Source organism: Pelodiscus sinensis, chromosome 5, assembly GCF_052426305.1.
Source record: "Pelodiscus sinensis isolate ZL-2025 chromosome 5, ASM5242630v1, whole genome shotgun sequence".
NCBI lineage: Eukaryota > Metazoa > Chordata > Testudines > Trionychidae > Pelodiscus > Pelodiscus sinensis.
Genome location: NC_143056.1, coordinates 7687516 through 7711837, shown reverse-complemented (window position 1 = coordinate 7711837; position 24322 = coordinate 7687516). Strand labels below are relative to the sequence as shown.

The following is a 24322-nucleotide window of genomic DNA, read 5'->3' as shown; positions in this document are numbered from 1 at the left end:
AGAGCCTATCCGGTTCTCAGCTGGAAGGATGAGATCCACAATGCAGTGCAAAACCCCTTTGGAATCAAAGATGCAGAGGACCATTCTGGGTATGAATTTATACAGAATATAACTAAACTGCTCTCATTCCCAGTATCTTCAGGATATAAAATTGTACCTGAACACTCTTCTGGGGGCCTGGTGAACCATAAAAAGACTCTAAATCAGTGGTCCCCAATGTTTAGAGGCTCCCGGGCACCTGGGGGTGGGGCCGCGCGTCCTGGGGCACGCCAGGGGCAGGGATGCCCTTGCACCCGGCATCGGCATGTGCCCCAGGGCCGGGGCCGCTCAAGCGCCTTGTGCTGTGGGCCCGGGGCCAGCGCCGCCGCCCAAGCCGCGCGCCTGGGGCCAGCACCGGTGCCACGCACCCGCATGTGCCCCGGGGCTAGGGCCGCCCGAGCGCCGCGCACCAGGCGCCAGTGTGTGTCACGCGCCTGGGGCCGGTGCCTCCAGTGCACCGCGTGCCGGGGGCGGGGCCAGCCCAGGTTGTCGGTGGGCGCACACAAATGCTCCGGCGGGCGCCATGGTGCCCGCGGGCACCATGGTGCCCGCGGGCACCGCATTGGGGACCACTGCTCTAAATATTGTCTTTGAATCAGTTATTGCAACAATCTTTCAATTAAAAACAAAATATAGCCAGAAAAAAGTTATTCAGCTTTCCTAACTATTGTTCTTCCAGATGTGCTGTTCATCTATTGTCCGTTCCATCAGGTGTATGTGCGCGCATGTGCACAGCAGCTAGAAGATTTTTACCCTAGCACAGGGGCGAAGAACCTCAGGCTCAGGGGCCAGATGTGGCCCTCGGTTTGTCTGGATCTGGCTCCCTCAGGACTCCCCCCAGCATTGGGGAGCTTGTGCTAGTGCTCTAGCTTCCCTGCCATCCCACTACAGGGCTGGAGCACACGATCGATTAGCCTCGGCCCCCCTAAGCGCTGGTGAGTGAGGGGAATGTGGGGAGTGTCTCTCTCCTCCTCAATCAGTGAGGGGCTTTTTTGTTTTGTTTTTTCTTTGCTTCTCACTTGTGCGCGACTCCAGATTGATTTTTCTGTGGGTCAGCAGCCCCCAACCCAAAAAAAGGTTCCCTAGCAGCCAGCCACAGGGTCAGTCCAAGCACCCGCTAGAGGGGTGCAGAAATGGCACCCAATAGAGGGCACTATCGACCCTCCTCCTCCTCAGTTCCTTCTTGCCAACAGAGGGGGAGGGTGGCTATTGGAATGGACATGAACACATCGCAAACAACAGTTAAGGAAGAGTAACCATTTTTTCTTCTTTGAATGCTTGTTCATGTGCATTCCCCAAGCCCAAGTCTGGGAGGTGGGGTTGGAGTTCTTCACTGATTGAAACACTGCTCTCTCAAAGGCTGTGTTTTATCAGAGCCTTTACAGACATGTCCAGGAGGGAGATAAACCAATGGTGGTGGGTCCTAGCAGGAGCAATCCGAACAACAATGAGCTTGATCCCTCCTAATTTTGAGGACCAGCAGAATGGGTGGGAAGTCATACAGTAGATGGCCTGCCCACAACAGCACAAACACATCCATAGCTGACCTGGGACTGTGGTTCTGAAAAGAGCAGAATTATTGGCACTTCCTGTTCCTTGGGGAGAAAAGGACCACTTGGGGAACACCCCAGCATTGGAAAATCAAGCTGGCAACATCTGAGCGAAGCAGCCACTCGTGACACCGAAATGACCTGCTGAAGTGATCTGCCGGCTCGTTCTGCACTCCCGGAAGGTATGAAGTTCGCAGGAGGACTGAATGTTCTATACAGAAATCCCATGGCCTGAGGGCTTCTCCGCACAGGGGAAAGGAGCGCGCACCCGTTTGCTGAGACAGGACATCGTCATTGTGTTGTCCGTCATTGCTGAGACGAGTTCGACTGAAAAGTCTGGCGAGCTAGGCTGCAAAGTAGGGATGTTAGAATCGTTTAACCGATAAGCTGATGCTTATCCATCAATGGTGTCGGTTGCACTCAGCTGGCTGTGGCAGGGCAGAGAAGTCTCCTCCCTGGAAGCAGGGCAGGAAAGGGCTGTAAGCATGTAGCCGCTAAGCTGGCTCTGGTGGGAGCAGCTCAGTAAACTCGGTTAGGGTCAAACGAGTGCTCTAGGCACTTATTGACCCGGACCTGCTGATTGACAATACAGAATTGCAGCCCCCTTGTTGAATAGACCTTGCAGACAAACAGGTCTAATCATTTCGCCTCCCTCTTTTGAGGGGAGGGTCCCTGGAAACTGCCTCAGGAGTTTGGTGGTGGGGAGAGTGAAAGTACTCAAGCTCTTTGGAGGGGACAAATTGCCGTCTCATCTTTCTTGGCCATGGGCTGCAATGAGGTGGGGTCTGTGTCGTATCTGACACCACCTTAATCAATGCCAAAGCAATTCTGGATGGCCCTGCAAGGGCTAATATATCAACCACTGGATTGGCCTCATCCACTATCTCCTCCCCTTGGATACTCAAACCTTGGGCCACCCTGCACAGCAACGTCTGGAAGACCAGAGGGTCCTCATGGGCCAGGGCCATGAAAGAACTGGCCACTGCCTTGTCGGGTGAGGAAGAGGAGGAAGCTATCAATGGAGGGTGGTGTTCTCTGCCATCATCCCCCCTTGGAGTCTCTAACACCCGAAGGCAGAGGGACTGACGTTTGGATTCGTGCCGAAGGCAGTACATTGGATGGTCTGCTACCGATCTGACCTGTGGGACCAATATCGGTGCCATCGTAGGGGGCAGCACCTATGTCGAATGTGTTTCCAAACCACACTGATTGCTGCGACTGCAATCAGATCTGGTGCCAACATGGCATAAGATGGTGCCGTGCTTGGTGCCAGGGCTACAAATTGCACCCACTGTTCAGCTGCCCAGGGTACGATGAAGGTCGCTGACACCATGGATGCTTCCCGGAACGCGAGCGTTGGCGCCTGGCCTTAGTGGAAGGCCCAGGGAGTCCACCTTTGTGTTGGTGGGTTCTGCCACTGGGGTGACCATTAGGATGGATGAAGCCTCCTCCAGTGCAGAGACAACAACCTCCTGCTCCCTGTATAGTCTGACTAGGGGCTGCACTTCTCGACAATGACCTGGTCGATGCTGGAGATTGACTAGAGCCTCTGGTCTGACGAGAGGGGATCTTGGTGCCAACGTCACCGGCTTCCCCTTCAATTCCACTGGAGGTCTCACTAGTGCCTTTGTCTTCAGCGTAGGGTCCTGCCTGGGCAGCAAGAAATGCACTGTAAGGTGCATCAAGTCTTGTGCATAACGCCGGACCGGCACACCTGGAAACCTGGGGACTAAGGCACGGCCAAGAACAGTTCTGCAGCCACGGTCACTGGCTGTAAGAAGGAACTGAGGAGGGGAAGGGTCGGCAGCACCCTATACTGGATGCTATATTGGCCCCACTCCAAGGGGCGCATGGGCGGATGCTATGGCCAGGGAAAAAGTTCTGCAGCTACTATGCACGTGCATGCACCTGATTGGAATGCACATGAACAAGCACTTGAATAACTGATAGATCTGTAATTGGAAGAGTTGAGAGACCTTCATTTGTGTGTGTGTGCTTGGCACAATACACGGTATTTTGTGACTGGATGGGACAAATTCAAATCTCAGAAATTATCTGACAACCCTGTTTATCTTAGTGCAACTTTTCAAATAATTACTATAAACACAACACAATTACTTGAGAGGACCATGCTAGCAACAAGGAAAACACCTTTAAAAATCCCATGAATATAATTAAAGCATAACTTTTAAAAATAAAATCTTCAATATTGTTTTATTTTTCAGAATGTTATGTTCATTTCTTACCTAAATAACTGTTGAAAGTTTGGTTTAATAAAATTTGCTTCAATATTTTGCCGTATGCATATTACATGGGTTATTCCATGTTTCTGAAGTATAGGTAGCTGCAAAATATAAGAATTCAGGTAAACATTTTAAAGAACAGCATAGATATTATAGCAGAGATATAAAAAATGGCAAGCTATTGTTAGTGTGTGTGTGAGAGAGAGAGAGAGAGAGACTAAATTGAGATCAGGCAAGTATATGAAAAGTAAATACATTAAGATGAGACCTCAAACATTCATATAAAGAGCAGAATTTTTTTTAAATTGATCAGTCAAATAGGATTACATGAAGAATGCCTCAACCAACAGGGATTTTTAAAAATTCAGCAAAGGGGTTTAAAAACTGGTTTCCCTGCCCACAACTCACCTTTCAGCTTCTATGAGATCTTGTGATAACTTCTTCTCTCAAGTTCTTGTGGTAATATGACTGCTAACACTGAATCTCGATGGAACCAGTCCATAGCAGGTGAGAAGTGGTATTTCTAAGCTATATGATATAATTTTGCAAACCGTTTCTCTGCCTCTAGGACATGTTAAAACTGAAACCCTGTCATTTAGCTTAATTCACACTAGGGAATCCAGCCCCAGATCTGCTGCATAGAATCATAGAATAATAGGACTGGAAGGGACCTCGAGAGGTCATCGAGTCCAGCCCCCCGCCCTCAAGGCAGGACCAAGCTCCGTCTACACCATCCCTGACAGATGTCTATCTAACCTGTTCTTAAATATCTCCAGAGAGGGGACAGGGCCAGGGGACAGGGCCCCCCCTCTTTCATTCTGAATCCAACCCCGGGCCTGCCATTGTCAGGGGACAGGAACCCCTCCCCTCAGCCAAACCCAGCCAAAACCCTCCCCTGGCTTGAACCTAGTCCCAAAGCTGCCACGGCAGGGAGTAGTGACTCTCTCCCCCCAGCACAGATGCTGCTGTGGGGAAGAGAGCTGGGGGGAGTTCTCTCTCCCCATCACAGCCCCAGGCAGCATGCACTTCAAGCCCCTCATCCCCACCCCAGAACACCCCCAGCCAGAGTCCTCACACTCCTACACCCCATCCCACATTCCACACCCCTCGTACTCACCACATGAATTGTTATATGCAAATTAGCAGGTGATGCACACATGACCTTCATATTGGTGCACATAACATTCATTCCGTACATGTGTGGGAAAAATGAGAGGGAACCCTGCTCCCCCGTCCCAAGCAGGGGGAGGGGAGAAGGAGCTAAAACCTGCGTCCCATCATACAGGGCTGAAGCCCTTGAGCTTTGGCCCCAGGCAGTGAGGCTCAAACTTTGACTTCGGCCCTGAGCCCCCAGCAAGTGTAATGCCAGCCCTGGTGACCCCATTACAATGGGGCTGCAACCCACTTTGGGATCCAAAACCAGAGTTTGAGAACTGTTGTGGCTAAATGATCTGTTCGATCTGGTATTCAGCCATGAGTGTGAGTATAGCTACACAACAAAGGAACACCTGTGGCTGGCCCATGCCGACTGACTCGTGCTCGTCGGGCTGTTTCATTGCTGTGTTGCCTTCTGGGTTCAGGCTGGAACCTGGGCTCTATGACTGTGCGGTGGAAGAGATCCAGAGCTCAAGCTCTAAGCTAAGCCCAAAAAACTACACAGCAATCAAGCAGCCAGAGCACCATAAACCTGAGTCAGCTGGCATGGATCTGCCATGGGTTTCTCTTCGCTGGTTAGCCATCCCCTCAGAGTTCCTTTCCCAGACGTGAGGAAGAACTCTGTACCTTGAAAGGAGAAGATGGTCCAATAAAAAAATATTACCTCATTCACCTTGTCTCATTCATACTGAGCTCATATGTGAAAGATGTTCGACTTGCCTACAAATGTTAATTGTGTACATCTACTTGTTCACAATAACGACATTACAATATGTCAAGAGCAATTTTGCCAGAACTTTAGAGGAGAATATTTTGAAAACCATACCTTGCTTTTCATAGCTGAAGAATATGGGCCTAAAAATAACCCAGGTAAAATTTCCTAGAGAGGAAAACACATTAAATATCAGCTCAAAAAACTTATTTTAAAGATGCATTGCACTCAACTCATGGAAACAACAGTCATGTGAGGGACATGTTATCAAGAGTTATTTATAACAGGGGAAGGAAAAAAAGTTTTGCAAAGTAAAAAATGTGATCCCCAGGAAGAGACTTGTTTTTAAAAGAAAAATTAAATACTTTAGATGGACAAAGCTCAAATTAGACTGCCACACCTTCTCCAGTCCTATTTAAATAGTGGATTCAGTGGAATTATGAGCTGGAAGTAAAGTCAAGTCATCTTCTGTATTTCCAAAAGCTCACTTATGTCCACTTTATATGTAATAAAGCCATTTCATTTACAGGACAGTAAGTAACAAATGAGCAATTTGTATCCAGTTAGTCTCCCTCCAATCAAGACATGTCTGAAGATCTTTATTTTATGCAAGGATCTGACAGAAGTCATGGTACTGAAACTTACATTCCCCAAAGGATGTTATTTGAGAACAACTGCTTCTGAACACATTTAAGTCAGAAGCAAAGCTCTAGTCTATTTGTCATGCCCATGTTCTAAAACATCTAGAGAGGCAGAATACTGAATGCTTTAGGTGCTGGGGCAGAAGTCAAAATCCCCAATTAATTGTGGTTTTTAACTGTATGTTTGCAAGAGATTCCAGGTGCCCTTTATTCTAGACCATCCACTCTTCTTTCCTCATTCCTCTTCCCCCATTAAAAAAATCCCTCTCCATAATTAAGCCACACAGCACACATGAAACAAGAGACTGTTCCTCCTACTATTCTATACTACCCCACAGAGGTGGGGAATTCAAGAATAATGTAGCATGCACCCATCCCCCAGGAGGCATATCTACTGCAATACTGCCAGCCTGCTCTCTAAAAGCCTGAAGTTAGTTTTAAACCCAAGTCTTTCAATTGGCAACTCGATGTACTTATTGAAAGAGCCACTGGGTTTTGACTCAAATGAACAAATTAAAGTGTCATACCTGCATCTCTCTTCTCATGGGATAGGTCCAATCCTTTAAAAAATAAAATAAAAATATATATACACACTCACACACAATAGGGAATGTGCAAAAAAAAAGAAGCTAGCAACCAAAACAAACTTTGTGAAATAGATTGCTGGAAAATGGATTTTCTAAATTAAGCTAGCTGCCTGCCATTTCATAATCTGTTACTAAATGCATCTTGGGTCAAAATGAACTGCCAAAGCAAAGCAAGTTGTTGGACTAATCGGCAGAATGCCAACCAAAGGTAACCGTGAAATTAAAACTTTTCATGATGAATGGATCAGGCCTAATCTGTGTCTGAATGGTTTTCTGCATTGGCAATGGGGGAGAGGGGATACAAAATTCTGGTAAAGGTGATGTTTCTATAATTATAACACTTGCAAGGGTGCACATCAACAGAAATCCTGCAGGTGACACCATATAAACAATCACTTGATATTAGCTTTGACAATTTCAGAAGCTTATTTTATTTATGCACACACTTTGCCAGTTCCACTGCAGGGTAAGCCACAAAAATATATTTTCCATTTTAATGTGTCCTAGACAATTGTACGTCTTTGTACGCACCCCTCCCTGCATCCAGCCAGGACCTGTTAGTTAGTGTGTCAGATTCCTGCACTATCACAACTCCTTCCAAGTTTTTTTTTGTGGGGATGCACCTTTGTCAGTGTAAACTCCACCACAGAGCAGTCTGCTTTGGCTCATTTTGTACCATTCTCTCAATCCACCTGCACATTCTAGATGCTGGGACCAGCATTTCCACCTGCCCCTCTGTTTTTTCCTATAGTCAGAGGTGAGGTTTAAAACCTATCAACAAAAAGAAATTACAATCTAAAAAGGTAATGAGGGGAGGGCAGGAGGCCAAAGGACTAAAACACATGCACAAAGAGATTAGGTTGATAAACACACCTGCTTAGTTTTCCAGTGTGTGTGCTTTCTTTAATCCACCTTCACCAGAGGCATTAATACCTCCTTTGTTAAATGTATATGAACTCTTCCCATTTGCCCTTTCAGGGACCTGCTAATATCCCTTCTCACCACCCCCTTAGAAAATGAAGAGCTTATATAAAAACACACTTATTGGACAACTGCTGACCACGTCTTTGAAGTGTCAAGGTTACAGTAGCAGTTTATATTGCAAGGAAATAATTACAGAATGCAACCCCTATATTTCAAAAGTGGGGAGCAGTATCTTCAGGTCCCAAAATCATAGTATGGCCAATTCTAGGAATCTGATGAAGCCATAAATACTGTTAACATTGTAGTATCAACTTTTCCTCATTTAGATAACATCTTAAAACTAAAATAGGTATTCAGCGAGGCTTTACTGACTAAATGATATTTAGTAGAATTATACAGGATGTTGGTATCAGAGCAAATTTTTTCTCTAAACCCCTGGACTGCAAAATTAAATCTGGGACAGCATTTGAGAAAAGTTCAATGCAAATTAAAATATGAAACACATTAAGAAAAGTTCTCTCTATTACTGTGTGAAAAGACTACACAAACAAGGAAAATGGATTGCAGTGAAACTGATTACACAGAAAACACTGCCAAATGCACAAAGTAAATACATTAGTTAATTTTTAAAAGTTATCTTCCAATTACACTAATCATGCGCTACTTTGTAACAGAAGGTAAATTCCTATGAAATATGGTTTTTAGTTGATTGCGTCCTTTGTTTTGCATGATTGGTGATTACCTTAAGGATTTCTTGTTTACACAAAAAGGTGGTTTTTATTCCTAGGAAAAGAAAATTAGCCCTACTGCTTTCTAAGTCTTGCCTGAATATAATTGATTGCATTAGACTTATACTTGTTCCAAAATGAAATCTGAAGATAGTTTACAGTACTGTTGATAGTTAAAAGCATAGGATAAGGTATTGAGATACAGGCAGTCCCCGGGTTACGTACAAGATAGGGACTGTAGGTTTGTTCTTAAGTTGAATCTGTATGTAAGTCGGAACTGGCATCCAGATTCAGCAACTTCTGAAACCGATCAGTTTCAACAGTGGCTGAATCTGGACGCCAGTTCTGACTTACATACAGATTCAATTTAAGAACCCCAGGCATCCCCAAGTCAGCTGCTGCTGAAACTGATCAGCGGCTGATTCCAGGAAGCCCGGGGCAGGGGCTTCCTGTAGTCAGCCACTGGTCAGTTTCAGCAGCAGCTGACTTGGGGACGCCTGGGGCAGAGCAGCTGGGGTGCTGCTGGGTTGGTCCAGTAGCGCCGCTGGACCAACCCAGCAGCACCCCAGCTGCTCTGCCCCAGGCATCCTGATTCAGCCGCTGCTGAAACTGACCAGCAGTGGCTGAATCAGGACGCCTGGGGCAGAGCAGCTGGGGTGCTGCCGGGTTGGTCCAGTAGCGCCCAGAGCGGCGCTACGGGACCAACTGGCAGCGCCCCAGCTGCTGTACCACAGGCGTCCGGAGCAAAGCTGCGGAGCACGGGGGCAGCGGGACAGCCCAGACACGTCTGGACTGCCCGTGTGTTCCCGCTTTGCTCCCCGTCCCCCTGGTCTGCAGACCAGGGGGACGGGGAGCAAAGCAGAGCAAAGCCGCGGAGCACGCAGGCAGTGGACAGCCCAGATGCGTCTGGGCTGCCCGCTGCCCACGTGTTCCACCGCTTTGCTCCCCGTTCCCCTGGTCTGCAGACCAGGGGGACGGGGAGCAAAGCAGAGCAAAGCCACAGAGCACGCGGGCAGCGGACAGCTCAGACGTGTCTGGGCTGTCCGCTGCCCGCGTGTTCCGCCGCTTTGCTTCCTCTCCCTGGTCTGCTGGAGACCAGGGAGAGGACCCCGTTCGTAACTGCGGATCCGACGTAAGTCGGATCTGCGTAACTCGGGGACTGCCTGTACTGATAACCAGTATCTTACATGTGCTATCTAGGTAGGCTGAAAAGAACTCTCCCTTTTTAAAAAGATTTGTCTACACACAAATTTGCACTAGTTTAATTAAAACAATGGAAGCCCTGTGTGGACTCATCTCGGTTTAACTTAAATCTGTCTGTAATCAATTTAAGCTCAACTGAAGTAAGCCTCATTGAAACCAAAATGAGAGCCTCCATATTGGCTTTCCCTTTGGTCTAACTATCCACATAGACAAGGCCTACGATGGATTTATGCCCCTTTTGTCCTAGGGATCTGTTGTACCAATCTGTGTATGTTTGGATAAGCATTGTTTGGTTGCCTTGTATTATTAAATTTATCAGATATAGTCTTAATTGAGAATGATGAAAATGCATACTGAGAGTGCATACACTTGTTAGAAGTTTAGTCTTGATGGATTACAACATTCCTTTCAAGATAATTTAAATATACAATAAATTATATTCAGGCAAGACTGAGTCCTACTACTTTCTAATTTTCATTTTCTAGGAACAAAACCCCCCCACCTTTTTGCGTAAATATTTAAAAAGCGCACAAACAAGAAAGCAGACAAATCATAATAGGGGCCAAATCATGCAGCAGAAAATGTAGTAGTGCAAGAGAAGCTGGCAGCAATTAGCAAAACACAGTTAAGGGAAAGAAAATTAGGGATGCCCTGAAGATAATCTGAATGGAGAAAAATGTCAGTGTGCACTTTCCAGACATCAGTTTCTAATGTCTTTGGGAAGTCTTAAGGGTAACAAAAGCCATTCTCCACTGGGAATTCTTTTTGGACAGTACACACAATTAGCTACTAGGGATGTTAGCGAGTACTTGACTACCTGATAAGCGTAACCGGAGAGGAGTACTGACTACTCACTTCCTTGGCCCTTGCTGCCTCTCAGAGGCAGAGGGGTGGGGAGAATAGGAAAGGTCCTGCGAAGCAGCCTTTGCCCACAGCGGGCTGAGGCTCACTATGGTCGGAGGCTGCTCCAGCTCCGGCACCAGCCCCTGTCCGCGGCCCTGTTTGTCATGAACAGAGGCTGCTCCAGCATCAGCCCTTGTTTGCACTGGACAGGGCTGGCTGCCACGAACAGGGGCTGCTGGACTCGGCATGAGTTGCGAACAAGCAGTCCGGCTCACGCTGGTCTGGGACACTGTGCCTCTGCATTTGAAACGATGTACTACATCTAAAATACAGAGCAGGTGGCTCCTGGAGCTACCCCTGCTGCAGCTCTCCTGAGTGGCCCACAAATTGTATCAACTACATGATTAGCCAGATAAACGCAATTTAACATCCTTGTTAGTTACTAAAAGATTCTGAAATAAAATGCAAGAATCATTCTGGTGATTTTATGATAGCTCTCCTGTGGGTTCTGCACTCACCAATAGAAGATTATTCAGTTACCATATAGAAAGTATACGAAAAAATCCTTGCCTGCAGCTTAAGCTCTGGCAGATGTCTCACACCAAGGAATTCATCCCATCAACAATATATTTTACTGAATGAAAATGCTCTATGCATACTGTCTGAGATACCCAGCAGACAGACAATACCAAGCATCTCTTCTCAGATCAGACAAAACGTGGGAATTTTGTTATGACAATAAAAGTCTAAGACATGCCAACTGGATACAGTAACACTGCTAAGCTTTGTTAGCCATTTGGCAGTAGGGATGTTAGCAATCGAGTAACTGAACAGTTGTGTAACCGCATGAAATCTTAGCAGTTATACACTTATTTGATAGTTCCCAAGGCTGGGGCGGGCAGCCAATGTGCTCCCAGTCCTATTCCTGGGGAGCCCCCTATCAACCCACACCGCTGCCTCTGTATCAGAGACAGCAGCATGGAATGGCAGGGGGAGCCGGTTCACAAAGGGAGGCAGTTTAAAAAAAACGCTGCCTCTGTATCAGAAGCAGGAGCTGGGGCTGGGAGAAGCCATCTTAAAAGCTAGTTCCTGTCCCTGCTTGGGTGTGGGGCAAAGGAGGCTGCCGCAAAGCAGCCCCTATCCGCAGGGGTCCGAGCTCCTTGTGGACAGAGGCTGCTCCGCATTCTCTCAGAGCAGACTATCTGTGGCGAGCCTGGGCCTGCCACAGACAGGGGCTGCTACTGACAAGCAGTCTCTGCCTGCAAGGAGTTCGGACCCCCTGCAGGAGGCCCAGGCTTTCCATGGACAGAGACTGCTCCAGGAGATGCAGAGAGCTCAGACCCTCGCGGACAGGGGCTGCTTTGCATCAAGCTCTCCTGCCCCCCCCCCCTCACGCTGCTGCCTCTGATAGAGGCAGCAGCACGGTGGGGGAGGAGGGCAGGAACCAGCTTTTAGGCTGACACCTCCTCTCCCCCCCCCTGCCAACACCAGCTCCTGCTTCTGATACAGAGGCTGCAAGGGAGGGGGGCCGGAAATGCGAGTAGTAGACAAGATTAATCAATAAACCTACGCTTATTGATTAATCATCTAGTCAACTACCCGTTGACATCCCTATTCAGCAGCTTATACCCAAGCAGTGAATGTAACAACAGCAGATTAAATGGTTCCTATCTATGGTTTGTAAATCCCCAATCTGAAAAGTGCCATGTAAAAGGTGATTTGTTCCAATGAGATATTGTTAATCTATAACTAGCTATACCAAATTGGATTGTGGTTCACAGGCAATTGTTGCAGGAATCTGGGGGACTGCAGGAGTTGTGAAAAAGCTAAAATGAATACACAGCATAAGCTCTGTAAGGGTATGTCATTAAGAACCTGAGCCAATAGCTCCAAGTAGAGTGCAGAATCTGGGAGAGTTTTAAACAGTACCTGGTGTTTGCCTGGATTTACCTTATACAAAACAGCATATGCTCCATTAAGAAACATTATATATGACACAGTGCAAATACTCATGCACGTGCACATGACTGTGTCACTGAAATGGCACATTTGCTGTGACAGCTAAGGCCTATGAGCACACATCGCCACCTTTATGGAAGATCAGTTCTGGCTGAGGAGCAAGCAATCCACAAAGTTCAACCCTCTCTAGGCCGGTTACAGTAAAAAACTGTGCCTGTTCACGATTATGGTCAGTAGCAGTGATGGCCTGTGAAACACTTGATAGTCTAGATTAGTGGCACAAGCTTCAAAAAGTGGTGCAAAACCTGGTGTATAATGTAATAAGCCAGCTTTATATTTAAGCATTAACTAGAATCTGTGTTCTGAAGCAAGGGATGGCTATTAACACACAAGCTGGGATACTGATTTCTATATTTAATATTAGTCGCTAGAGAACTGTTGGACAAGCTCTCTTTGCTTGTATGAGAAACTAGTCTGGCCAAGCTGTGAAATGACAAATACCAGCTGAATACAGTTTATGACCTTGTGGATCTGTATAAAGTTATGAAATGATATACTGTTAGCAGAAAGTACCATCTTGCATCTCTCTTTTATGAAGAAAACCACTTATTAGATCCCCCTTTGAACTTCACTTGTTGCCTCACTCCCCATCTTTCCATAAGTCACTCCCATCTGCAACAGCTCTGTCCCTGTCACTTAAAAACCCCTCATCCATCCCCTTTCAAAAAGCCCTTACTGCTGTGGACAGTGGTTATCTGACAACTCCAAGGAAAGTCTCCTTGACTCCTTCTAGATTCTGACTTTCACCATGCTGACACCTCTTCTCCAGGTGATAAAAGACACCTCTCATTCTCACAGATCCCACTACTTTTCCTACTTGATCTTAGCATGGCTTCCCTAATATTGATTGAGCCTCAAAGCACCTCAAACAAGAATATATCAGCAGCATCCTCTTACCTAAAGCATTGCTTTTTCATTTCTTGTAAGAAATTCAGAAGTACTCTAAGGCTTTGCCCTACCCTAGTTCATCTTTCTCCAGCTGTGCCATTTCTAGCTTATGTCTGTCTGCATTTTGTGCATAAAGTACTCAATCATACATTCTTCTCACCTTACTTTGAGCCTTCTATCCCCTGACTACACAGCAACCACCTACTATTGGGTCCCAGACAACATAAGTGTCTTGAGATTCAGCAAGCACTATAACCACAACCAAGTCAGAAAATCTGGTTCTATTAGTTATCGTCCTGACTAGATTACAGTCTGCAGCGTGGATGGGTCTGTAACATGGAAGGAGTGTCTTGGGCATGTCCAAGACTTTAGTTCAATTACAATCTTATCCCATCCATAACCTAAATTGTAACTAAGTTGTCTTATTTTGACTGGACATGAGCCATCAGGATAAAGTCTCCCTGCTCAACAAGTTTGACTCCATCGTTGCCGTCTCAATCTATCCTTCATATAGGGGCCTAGAGATCCCCAAAAGGACATAAGACACTGCGATGCTCCCTATACAACACGAGAGCGAGAGCGAGACCTAAGAAAGGGATCCACACAACCCTGGATGATAGCCAGCTGCCCACCTAAGCTAGCCAATGAGAGATGCAAGTGAGAGGGATGTGTTCCCCTAACCTCACTTTTCTCTCAGACTTAGGTGCCTAAGTCCAGGCTGCAGAGAGGTACCTCTCCTTGCAATTCACAGCCAGGAAACCACTCCTGCAATCAGGTGCCTACACCGTTTTTTACAGAGTAGCAGTGCCACATGCCTAAAACCAGACAGTTTGAAAGCTTCAGAGGGGTAGCCGAGTTAGTCTGTAACAGGAAAAACTTAAAACAACAACAAATAGTCTAGTAGCACTTTAAAGAATAACAAAACATGAAGATGGTATCATGTGCTTTTGTGGGCACAGCACACTTCTTCAGATGACCGGAGTGTTGGACCAGGATGTGTGATTACTTCTCTTCCCTGCATGACAAGAAGAGTCTGCATAGGGGTTTCTCACCTTTCCGGTGAGTGCCCTACCTACAGAAAGACGGTATCTTTCTCACTCTCTGACCCTAAGAATAATTATTCAGTACAAAATACAGTAAAACTCCGATGATCCGGCATCTGATGGTCCGGCACTCCTGATGGTCCGGCACCATCAGGAACCCGGAAGTGCTCCGGGCAGCCGGACCATTGGAGCTGCTCTGCCCCCAGCTTCCCTGATTCAGCCGCTGCTAAAACTGACCAGCGGCTGAATCGGGGAAGCCGGGGCAGAGCAGCTGGGGCGCTGCTGGGTTGGTCTCGCCACGCCAAGGGTCAGCGCTACCAGACCAACCCTGCAGCACTCCATCTGCTCTGCTGCAGGCCCCCCCAATGTAGCCGCTGATTTCATTTTCTGAAATCAAGCTCTCCCTCCTGGCATTCAAATTCATTGATTTACTTTGTCCTACACCCCTCATTTCATTTTCTACTAGTTCTGACAATTTCAGCACGTTGTCCTTACACCACAACTCCCCATGATTCCGAGATTATTCTTTCACTCACATCCTCCTTCTAATTATTCCCCCCCCACTTATACTGAAACCTTCCTTTGCTCATTAGCTAATCACTTTCTCCATAAAATACTATATATAAAACTTAAATTGGTTGTACTGATTGCCCTTCTGAATAGGAATGAAAAATACAAATGCCAAAAGACCATAAAATGCATTAATAAAAAAATGATTTAACATCCAATTATATGAATTTCATCTAGTCTGATTCTTAGTTTTGCCATTAATCAGATATATACAGGCTACTGAAAATATATTCAAAAGAAAGGACAATTACCTTTTTATCACTGTAAAATGTGCTACTTTCATATCCATTTCCTACCATGGATTGAAATCCTTAGAGGTCACAAAAAGCAGCTGCCCTAGGATAGTACCAGGCAGGTACAAATAGGATGCCTAAAAGGAATGGAGCTGGGCAGAAGAAGGTGTCAGATAACTCCTACACAGATCTTTCTAAGCAGTGGTTAAACAGGATTTAACACTAGTGCATACCTGCACAGCTGTGTTGTACACAACCACAAAGATGGGGTTGGGAAGCTGCATTTGACTATACGCTTCTGTGATGGCGCATTGGGATTTTCCCGTCTCCTGCACAGCTTCCAGGGCACTGTGCAGTCCACAGTGCCCAATCAGGCAGGGAGCTGCCCTAGCATGCACACTGGTCACCTAGTAACCCTACAGCAAGATGACCCAGTGCCTAATTTTCCACGACCCAGTACTGGGTCGTGACCTGTACTTCAAACTCATACACTATCACAATGATTTTCAAACAGTTAACCAATGAGTCTGGGCTCATCAGTTAACCTTCACAGTTACATACAAGGCCCCACCTCCTCTGCGCTGCTGCCTCTGGGGGGAAGGGAGCAGGTGGGAGCCAATGCTTGCAGGGAGTTGTTTTTTAAAATTGCAGTGGTGTTTTAAAAGCCTACCAGAGCTCTGGAAAGGGGCTCCTCCCCCTCTGAATCAGTGAGCAGCCACTCCACTTCACTGCACCCTTGCTCAGTTTCTCTTGGGGAATTAGCTGTACCATGAGTCTGGGGCTCTGGTCAGTCCATGCCCGCAATCACTAAGTCCAGGGGCTTGAGCCTATGACTGGGCAGAGCCAAGTTAATTATGCCAAGCCCTCACTGTGGGTTGGCCACAATAGTCCAGCAGCTCAGGGCCAGGGCTGGCCACAATAGTCCAGCAGCTCAGGCCCAGGACCTGGTTCAGGGCGGGGCTTTTAGGTCCATGCCCACCACCCCATATTGGCAGGCTTCTGGTTCCTCTGGCAGCTGACTGACTTTCCAGGCTGGCTTTTTATAGCTCTAGGCCCGCCTCCTGACTTCCAGTCAGGTGATGGGCTGGTCTCTGCCCACCAGGAGTGGTGTTTTAAAAGCCTACCAGAGCTCTGGGAAGGGGCTCCTCCCCCTCTGGGTCAATGGGCAGCCACTCTGTCTCACTACAATCAGTTACACATTTACAAAAAAGCACATTTTAAACCCCCCATTATATACCAATTAATTTATATTATAATTTAATTATATGGTAAAAATTAGAAAGTAAGAAATTTCCCCATAATAATGCACTGTGACCCTTGTATTTTTAGGTCTTATTTTCTAAACAAATAGTTTTTAAGCTCAGTGAAACTTGGGGATACAAAGACAAATCAGACTAAAAGGGATACAGAAGTCTGGAAAGGTTGAGAGCTACTACACCAAGAGACTGAACATTACAAATTTTTACTTTAGCCACATGCATCCAAATATTGAGCTACCACAAATGGAAATTTTAAATACTAACACTTTTGCATTAAATTCATCTCAAGTTTTTCTTCAAACTAAAATACTTGAGCAGTGATTACCACTGCCAATGTTTAAGGTGCTGCACTGTTCCAATTACATAGATCCTGCTTTCTTCTACATTTCTGGCAAACACCAATTATCTTTGCCTCTTGAAATTAAGATTGCTCTTTATTTCTTCCTTCATTCACCAAAATCAGTTATTACACCCAAATTACCAGTGGAAAACAATAAAGAAGTGGTCTCATTCTAGACCTTATTAGCTCATGTCATAAAATTGTACAATTTAGCATTATTGCAGTCTGTGCAGCAGAGTGGAACAGTGGAGATAATGCAAGCCAGGACTGATGTATGTTGGCAGAAGCTTGATGTCAGCACCTGTCTACATTATGCCTACCTGGAGACCGTAATTGAGATTCTCATTTGCATGAGCACTAAATTCATTCTATTCAACTAAATACAAAATAAAAACAGAAAATATGAGCCATGGCTCTGTGCGCTCATATGGGAGAGCCAATTATAAGTTCCAGTCCCTAAGAAGCAAAATGCAGGACAATGTAGCACTTGTTAGTCTTTAAAGTGCTACATTGTCCTGCATTTTGCTTCAACTACCCCAGACTAACACGGCTACATTTCTATCACAGTCCCTAAGAAGGAAGCAGACTACAAATGCTGTTGAAGCATGCTGAACTTAACCTCACCCCACTGAATAGGGGTAAATGATGCTTAATGCAAGTCTTCTAAGTGATTAAAGGGTGGCTCTTTAAAGACACACTGAAAGGCATCTTTCTCCAAGACTAGTGGCAGCAATGTCACCCCAAATACAAATACATTGTTTACCAGAAAACTGTCCTGTTAACTTTCTCTGGGATATTATGTACAGAGAAATCAACTCACTCACTTTATCACACTAGTCTTCAGTATTATAGGCATCTCAACAGTTGTGTATTTATACTATTAGCTCTAATCTGTATTCCAATGGCTGTGTATAAGACGAAATTTCAATTTTCACTGAATTATTTTATTTTTGTGGACTGGCCAATTTTAAATTTTTTTTCCAAAAGAATATTTTAAGCAATGAACTTTATAGCATTATAAGTGATTTTAGTTCTCCTCACTTATTTGGCTTAGTTTTATAACAATATTTTTCTAACATCAGAGGTATTATAGTCTTTATACCTCCCCACAAATGTCAATTGAAAGGATGCAAGTTACGTGACTTAAATTACGTAAAGATATTTACAAGACCTGTTATCAAAGTGTTTTCACAATTTAAAAAAGATTTCTAAAATTTTTCACTGTTGCATTTACTCCCATATCTTACGGCATTATGTTAATATATGAGAACTATGATGGATTAATGTGTTTTGACCATCTACACAAAAATCCAAATTGTGAGAAATAAATTAGATTTATAATTTAATTGTAATGCACTGAAACGGTTATAATATTAGCAATATTTATTTTCAAAACCTGTTTAAACTGGAGTTTAAAAGTCAAACAATTCTGGTTACCATTTCCAGACTCAGCTGTAGGTAGCATGCATGGGTGCTCCAAAGTGGGCAGATATTTTGTTTAATCAGCTATACCATAACTAGACTGCAGGGGATATGAACACAACTTATAATTTGAACTCAGATGAAAACCATACTACAACTGCGCTTGAGAATGTCTAAAATTGTAGACACAGATACCTGACCTAGTAGGTAAAGGGCATTAAAGAAATACTATCAAAATAAGAAAATAGATATGCAATACCTAATTTATTAAAATACAAAACAAGCAAGAAACAATAATTCCCAGTAATACAGATGTAATAATTGCTCGCATCAGCAAATTATGTTGCAATTCATAAAATGTCAACATTTCAGATACTATCAACATCCAATCATAAATGCAGCAGCATGATGTGTTCTTTCTACATAGGACCCTATGTAGTACCCTGACATCTGGGCTCTTCCGTGAAATCTGGTATATTGTGTACTTGTTCCCTGTGAAATCTGTATAATACAGAGTAAACCATAGAATCATAGGACTGGAAGGGACCTTGAGAGGTCATCGAGTCCAGCCCCCTGCCCTCAAGGCAGGACCAAGGTCCTTCTACACCATCCCTGACAGATGTCTATCTAACCTGTTCTTAAATATCTCCAGAGAGGGAGATTCCACCACCTCCCTTGGCAATTTATTCCAATATTTGACCACCCTGACAGTTAGGAATTTTTTCCTAATGTCCAATCTAACCCTCCCTTGCTGCACTTTAAGCCCATTACTCCTTGTCCTGTCCTCAGAAACCAAGAGGAACAAACTGGGTGTCCTGACTTAAAAGAGTTTGAGAGGGGAACTGTTATTGAAAGTTACTGTAGGGGAGTCATGGTACTTCCACCCTTATATTTCTGTGCTACCTTCACAGCTGGGTGGCCAGAGAGCTGTAGCTGCAAACTAAGCAACTAGCTCTGAAGGTAGTACCACTGCCAGCACCAGCGCAGAAGTCAGGGTAGCAATACCATACATTTCACCTTTACTTCTGAGCTACTGCCTTCAGAGCTCTGTGGAGAGAGAACCCATTTGAAGGTAGCAGCACAGAAGTCAAGGTGGCAATATGATACTATGCTATCCTGACTTCTGCACTGCTGCTGTCTTTGCCTTCAGAACTGGGTTCCTGGCCAGCGGGCACCACTCTCCTGTAATCCAGCTCTGAAGGCAGCATCACCACCAGTAGCAGTACAGAAGCAAAAGTGGCAATAGTTATAACATTATTAATGCAATAATCTCCCCACAATAACCATGTACCCCCCACCCTCAACAACCTTCTTTTGGGTCAGGACCCCTACAGTAACAACACCATGAAATTTCAGATTTAATATCAGACACCATGAAATTTACAATTTTTAAAATACTATGACTTTAGAATTGACCAAAATGGACTGTGAATTTGGCAGGGCCTTACCCATATGACATTATCAAAAGCAGCACACTTGTGTTTTCATATATTGCAAACAGGCACATTATTTGTATCTGAGACTAAGGATGTAAAATCCTGTTTAATTGGCTAGTCAACAGCGGGCCTCCCCCTCTCACTCACCATGGCTCAGCTTGAGTAGCCCCCCCCCCCAACCACGGACAAGGGCTGCACCTGCCCCTACCTGCAGTGGGCCCGGCAAGGCTCAAGCAGCTTCCTGCCTGCAGTGGGCAGGGAGCTGCTTCAGCCTCTATGGGTTAACAGGTTAACCATTCACATCCCTATCTGTGAGTGGCATCCCTATCTGTGAGTGCTCCAAATTCTTTCCACTGGATCTCAGGGCATGTCCTCACTACACGCTGGATCAATGCGCAGTGATCGATCCAGCAGGAGCTGCTTCATTGCATCTAGTAAAGACATGCTAAGACGACTGCCAAGAGCTCTCTCCTTGACCCTAGTACTTCACCAGAACGAGAAAAGTAAAGGGAGTCACTGGAAGAATGCCAGTTGTCAACTCACCTCCCTGAAGATACCACAGTAAGTAGACCTAAATATGTTGACTTCTGCTGCACTATTCATGTAGCTGAAGTTGCACTATTTAGATGACAGCCCCCATTACACACAAGACTTCAGTTAGTAAATAGCCACATATTTGGAAAGGGGATGTCCAACTCCCACCAATTGCTAAGCACTGAGGTAGGAGCCGATTGCCCTGCAACACTACAACACTACCGAAGTAGGGACAACCTTGCAGACCACAGTAGCTAGGCTATAACTAGTGATCACGGAGAGCAGACAGCAGGGTGCTATATTCAGTGGCAGACTGGGAAATGAGGCAGGTGCCCAGTGGGGATGAGGTGCCCTATTCAGCAGCAAGCGGATGGGACCTTGTGGGCAGGTGTAATCGGTAGCAAGGCACCTCGGGCCAGAAGCCTACTCATTGCAAGGCATGGGGGGGGGGGTGCTTAGGCTCCCTATCGCTGCCGCACCTCTGGCTCCAAGTGGTTCCTGTTACACACGCGGTTTACAGTTGGGTTCAATGTCTACCCGCCCCGCCCCTTGCACACACTGCCCCAGCGCCCTGCACGGGGAGGGGGCGTGGCCGAGAGCCCGGGGGGGGGGGGGAGGCAGGGAAGGGGGATCACAGGGTTCCCCTGCGGAAGGGGATGTCCCGGGGCGGGGAAACCCTGAGAGAGCGGGGGGGGGCAAGGGGGCGGGTGCCCCGAGGCGCCCCTGAGGGAGCGGGGGGGAGGGGCGGGTGCCCCGAGGCGCCCCTGAGGGGGGAGGGGCGGGTGCCCCGAGGCGCCCCTGAGGGAGCGGGGGGAGGGGCGGGTGCCCCGAGGCGCCCCTGAGGGAGCGGGGGGGAGGGGCGGGTGCCCCGAGGCGCCCCTGAGGGAGCGGGGGGGGGGGGCGGGTGCCCCGAGGCGCCCCTGAGGGAGCGGGGGGGAGGGGCGGGTGCCCCGAGGCGCCCCTGAGGGAGCGGGGGGGAGGGGCGGGTGCCCCGAGGCGCCCCTGAGGGAGCGGGGGGAGGGGCGGGTGCCCCGAGGCGCCCCTGAGGGAGCGGGGGGAGGGGCGGGTGCCCCGAGGCGCCCCTGAGGGAGCGGGGGGGAGGGGCGGGTGCCCCGGAGGGGGAAGGGGCCGGGGGGCAGGCCCATGGGGCGGGGCCCGTCCCGCGCGGGGGGGCCGGGGGCGCTGAGGGGAGGCTGACCCGGCGGTGCGCGAGCGAGCGGGGGGCGGTCCCGTGGCCAGGCCGGGCCGCTCACCTCGGAGTCCTCCTTGGCCTGCGGCAGCGCGGGGAAGGCCGGGCGGGCCAGCTCCATGGCCGGGCGCTCGCCGGGCGGCGCGGCTACTCGGGCAGCGGGCCCGCGGGCCCCGCCACGGGAGGGGAAGGCGGCGGCGCGCTCCGCGGCTCGCACCCGGCCGCCATGCTGCTGCTGCTCCCTCCCTCCGTCCCCCCGCCCGCGGCCGCCGCTCCCCGCCCGCCGGGCGCCGCTCCAGCAGCGCCTCCGCCCGCCGGGGGCGGGGCCGCGCTCGTCAGAGCCGGGGGCGGGGCCTTGGCCGGACCCGGGAAGGGAGGGGCAAGCGGCTCGGAGCCGCTCTCGATAAAAACTCGGGGGCGGAGCCTTGGCCGGACTGGGCGGAGCCTCGCTAGCAGTTGGGGGCGGGGCCTTGGCTGGAGAGGGTGGAGCCTCCCGTGGTCGGAGCTCTGGGACTCTACGGAAAAAGCAATTGGGGGAGGGGCCTCTCTAGGTCAGAAGGGGCTGGGGGTGGGGCCCGGTTCTGTGGTGTGAGGTCTTGTAATGGGGGCTGCCCCCTGGCCCTACACAACAGGGTCAGAGCTGCCAACTAGGGAGGTCAAATATCAGTTAATTGAATTGTTGATTAACCTCATGAATTCTTATGTTAGTGGACTATTCTATAGGCCCCAGGTGGGCATGGGGCCGGCAGCCAGTGCGCTCCAGTCCCACTCCTGAGCAGCCCCCTGCCGCTCCGCACTGCTAGCCGATTGCTTTTTACTTTTACCTTTCTCTGCACACTATCACCGGCTCTCCTTTCTCTACTGTAGCCTGCATACACCTACTTGTCTTCACTTTTGCAGCCTATCACTACCTACCTGTCATTTCATATGCTATATTCAACTCCTGCTCTGATCAGTCACTGATACCAGCCCAAATAACCTGTTTGTGCTTTCCCTAGCACTGTCTCATCTGTGGAAGGCACTTACTATAAACAGCCACAAAGCTCTCTCGTTGTCCTTCAAACTTGTTAATATCCCTACAAATAAATAGGCAATGGTGGACTGAGATTCCCTATCATGCTGACCTACATGGGCTCAATTGTCTGTGTCCATCTATTTTCTCATCTTTTACTTAGACTGTGAGCGCTTTCAGGCATGAGTTTTTTGTTCCCTGCATGTACAGACTTGAGCCAGTAGGGTCCTGGTCCACGACTGGGCCTCCTGGCATATGTCACCAGATTGACAAGGCTTGCAGGGTTTAAGCAACTGAGCTGTAAAGTTGCCACGTAGGCATTTGGACTCAGGCTGGAATCCAAGCTCTGGGACCCCAGGAGGGGGAGGGCTGTAAAACTGCCAGGTTTGGGCTCTAGCAATTTTACAGCCCTACACTCTGAGCCACTGAGCCAGAATATAGTCAGGTGACAGGCCAGCTGTGGTTGTTTAGTTGCAGTGTAGAAATACTCTTATGCATGACCCCTCCTCAAAAGGAAATAACTACAGCACCACCCCCTTTCTCTGATCAAATTGGGACCAGACCCAGATTGGATAATCAAAAATCCAGAGAAACCAGCACCTGGGAAAGTAAATGCTGCAGCACCATCTAGCAGCCACAGACAAGATCACTTATGTCTGGGCTTGGGAGTCCTGGTTGTTTGGTTAATAGGAGAGAGCCACAGTACGGAGGGTCAGATAAATGAGGTTCTACTTTATTATGTTCTTGCCTCCTCACTTGAACAAATCTTGCCTACTTTCTCTTCTTCACAATAAGGAATCATTCAACAAACATATCTACTGACCTCAATTCCAAAGACAGGGCTTGCTACCAATGAAGTGACCAAAACTATTTGGAACTTAAGATGTTCCATTGTATACACATGTATGGACTTTTATAACATGCTATGTTTTAGCTTGAGCTTAATGAGATGATTGTAGTTACATAGTAACAATATAGGCATTGATTTCTCTACCTATCCTATTTATCCTCTTCAAATTCATGTCAGATTTGCATATATTATAACTGAAGATCTATTCAATTTTATTAAATGTTCATCTAATTGTTTTTCCAATACATTCAGACTTTCTGTAACAGCAGTATTTAACCATGACTTATGTCTACTCAGAAAGGTTTCATAATGGAAATAAACTGATACTGACATTTTATATCTGACACTATAGACAAATTAATGGTGTACAATCCTGTTTTACTATTACATTGAGACAAACATGTATGCTCTTTAATATGTAATGATAATCATTAACTGATTGTATCCACTAACCAAAATATTGTTGCCTGTGCATTGTAATAAACTAAGTTCAAAATACAGAACTTAAATTATTAGAAGCTCTTTCTTAGTTCATTCTGTACTAGCATATAAGGCAAACTGAAATGACCTGGCTTCCGAAAACACGCAGAACTAATTTAACAGTTGTTTGTGAGATAGACAGGCACAGGAATAATCCAGTTGGGGGGTAGTCAGAAGTGGCAAAAAAATAATGAAGTCTTAATACACAATCATCACTCTTGGGATGTTAGTAAAATTTACCTAAAAACTGAAGTAAAATACAAGCATTATGGAAACATTTCCCTACATGCATCAAAAGTGGAATAAAAAAAAAATCAATGGGTTGGACTGCCTGAAGAAAAAACCATTTGGCTTTTGAATTAGAGCCATTTTAATGCTTGAATAATTACTAAAATTAGCACCTACAGTAATCAGCTCCCAGT

General features: G+C 46.9%; 1 protein-coding gene across 1 annotated transcript in view; it reads right to left on the bottom strand.

Annotated features, from left to right (window-relative positions):
• The window catches only part of STYX (serine/threonine/tyrosine interacting protein), a 28258-nt gene extending 6365 nt beyond the window's left edge, over positions 1 to 21893 (bottom strand). Inside the window, exons 1-4 of the mRNA XM_075926212.2 lie at positions 21623 to 21893; positions 6868 to 6900; positions 5814 to 5867; positions 3836 to 3933 (exon numbers count right to left, since the gene is read on the bottom strand). Of these exons, the coding sequence (XP_075782327.1) occupies positions 3836 to 3933; positions 5814 to 5867; positions 6868 to 6900; positions 21623 to 21679 (242 nt within the window). The 5' untranslated portion in view covers positions 21680 to 21893. The remainder of the gene's footprint in view (positions 1 to 3835; positions 3934 to 5813; positions 5868 to 6867; positions 6901 to 21622) is intronic.
• Positions 21894 to 24322: the final 2429 nt, after the last annotated feature.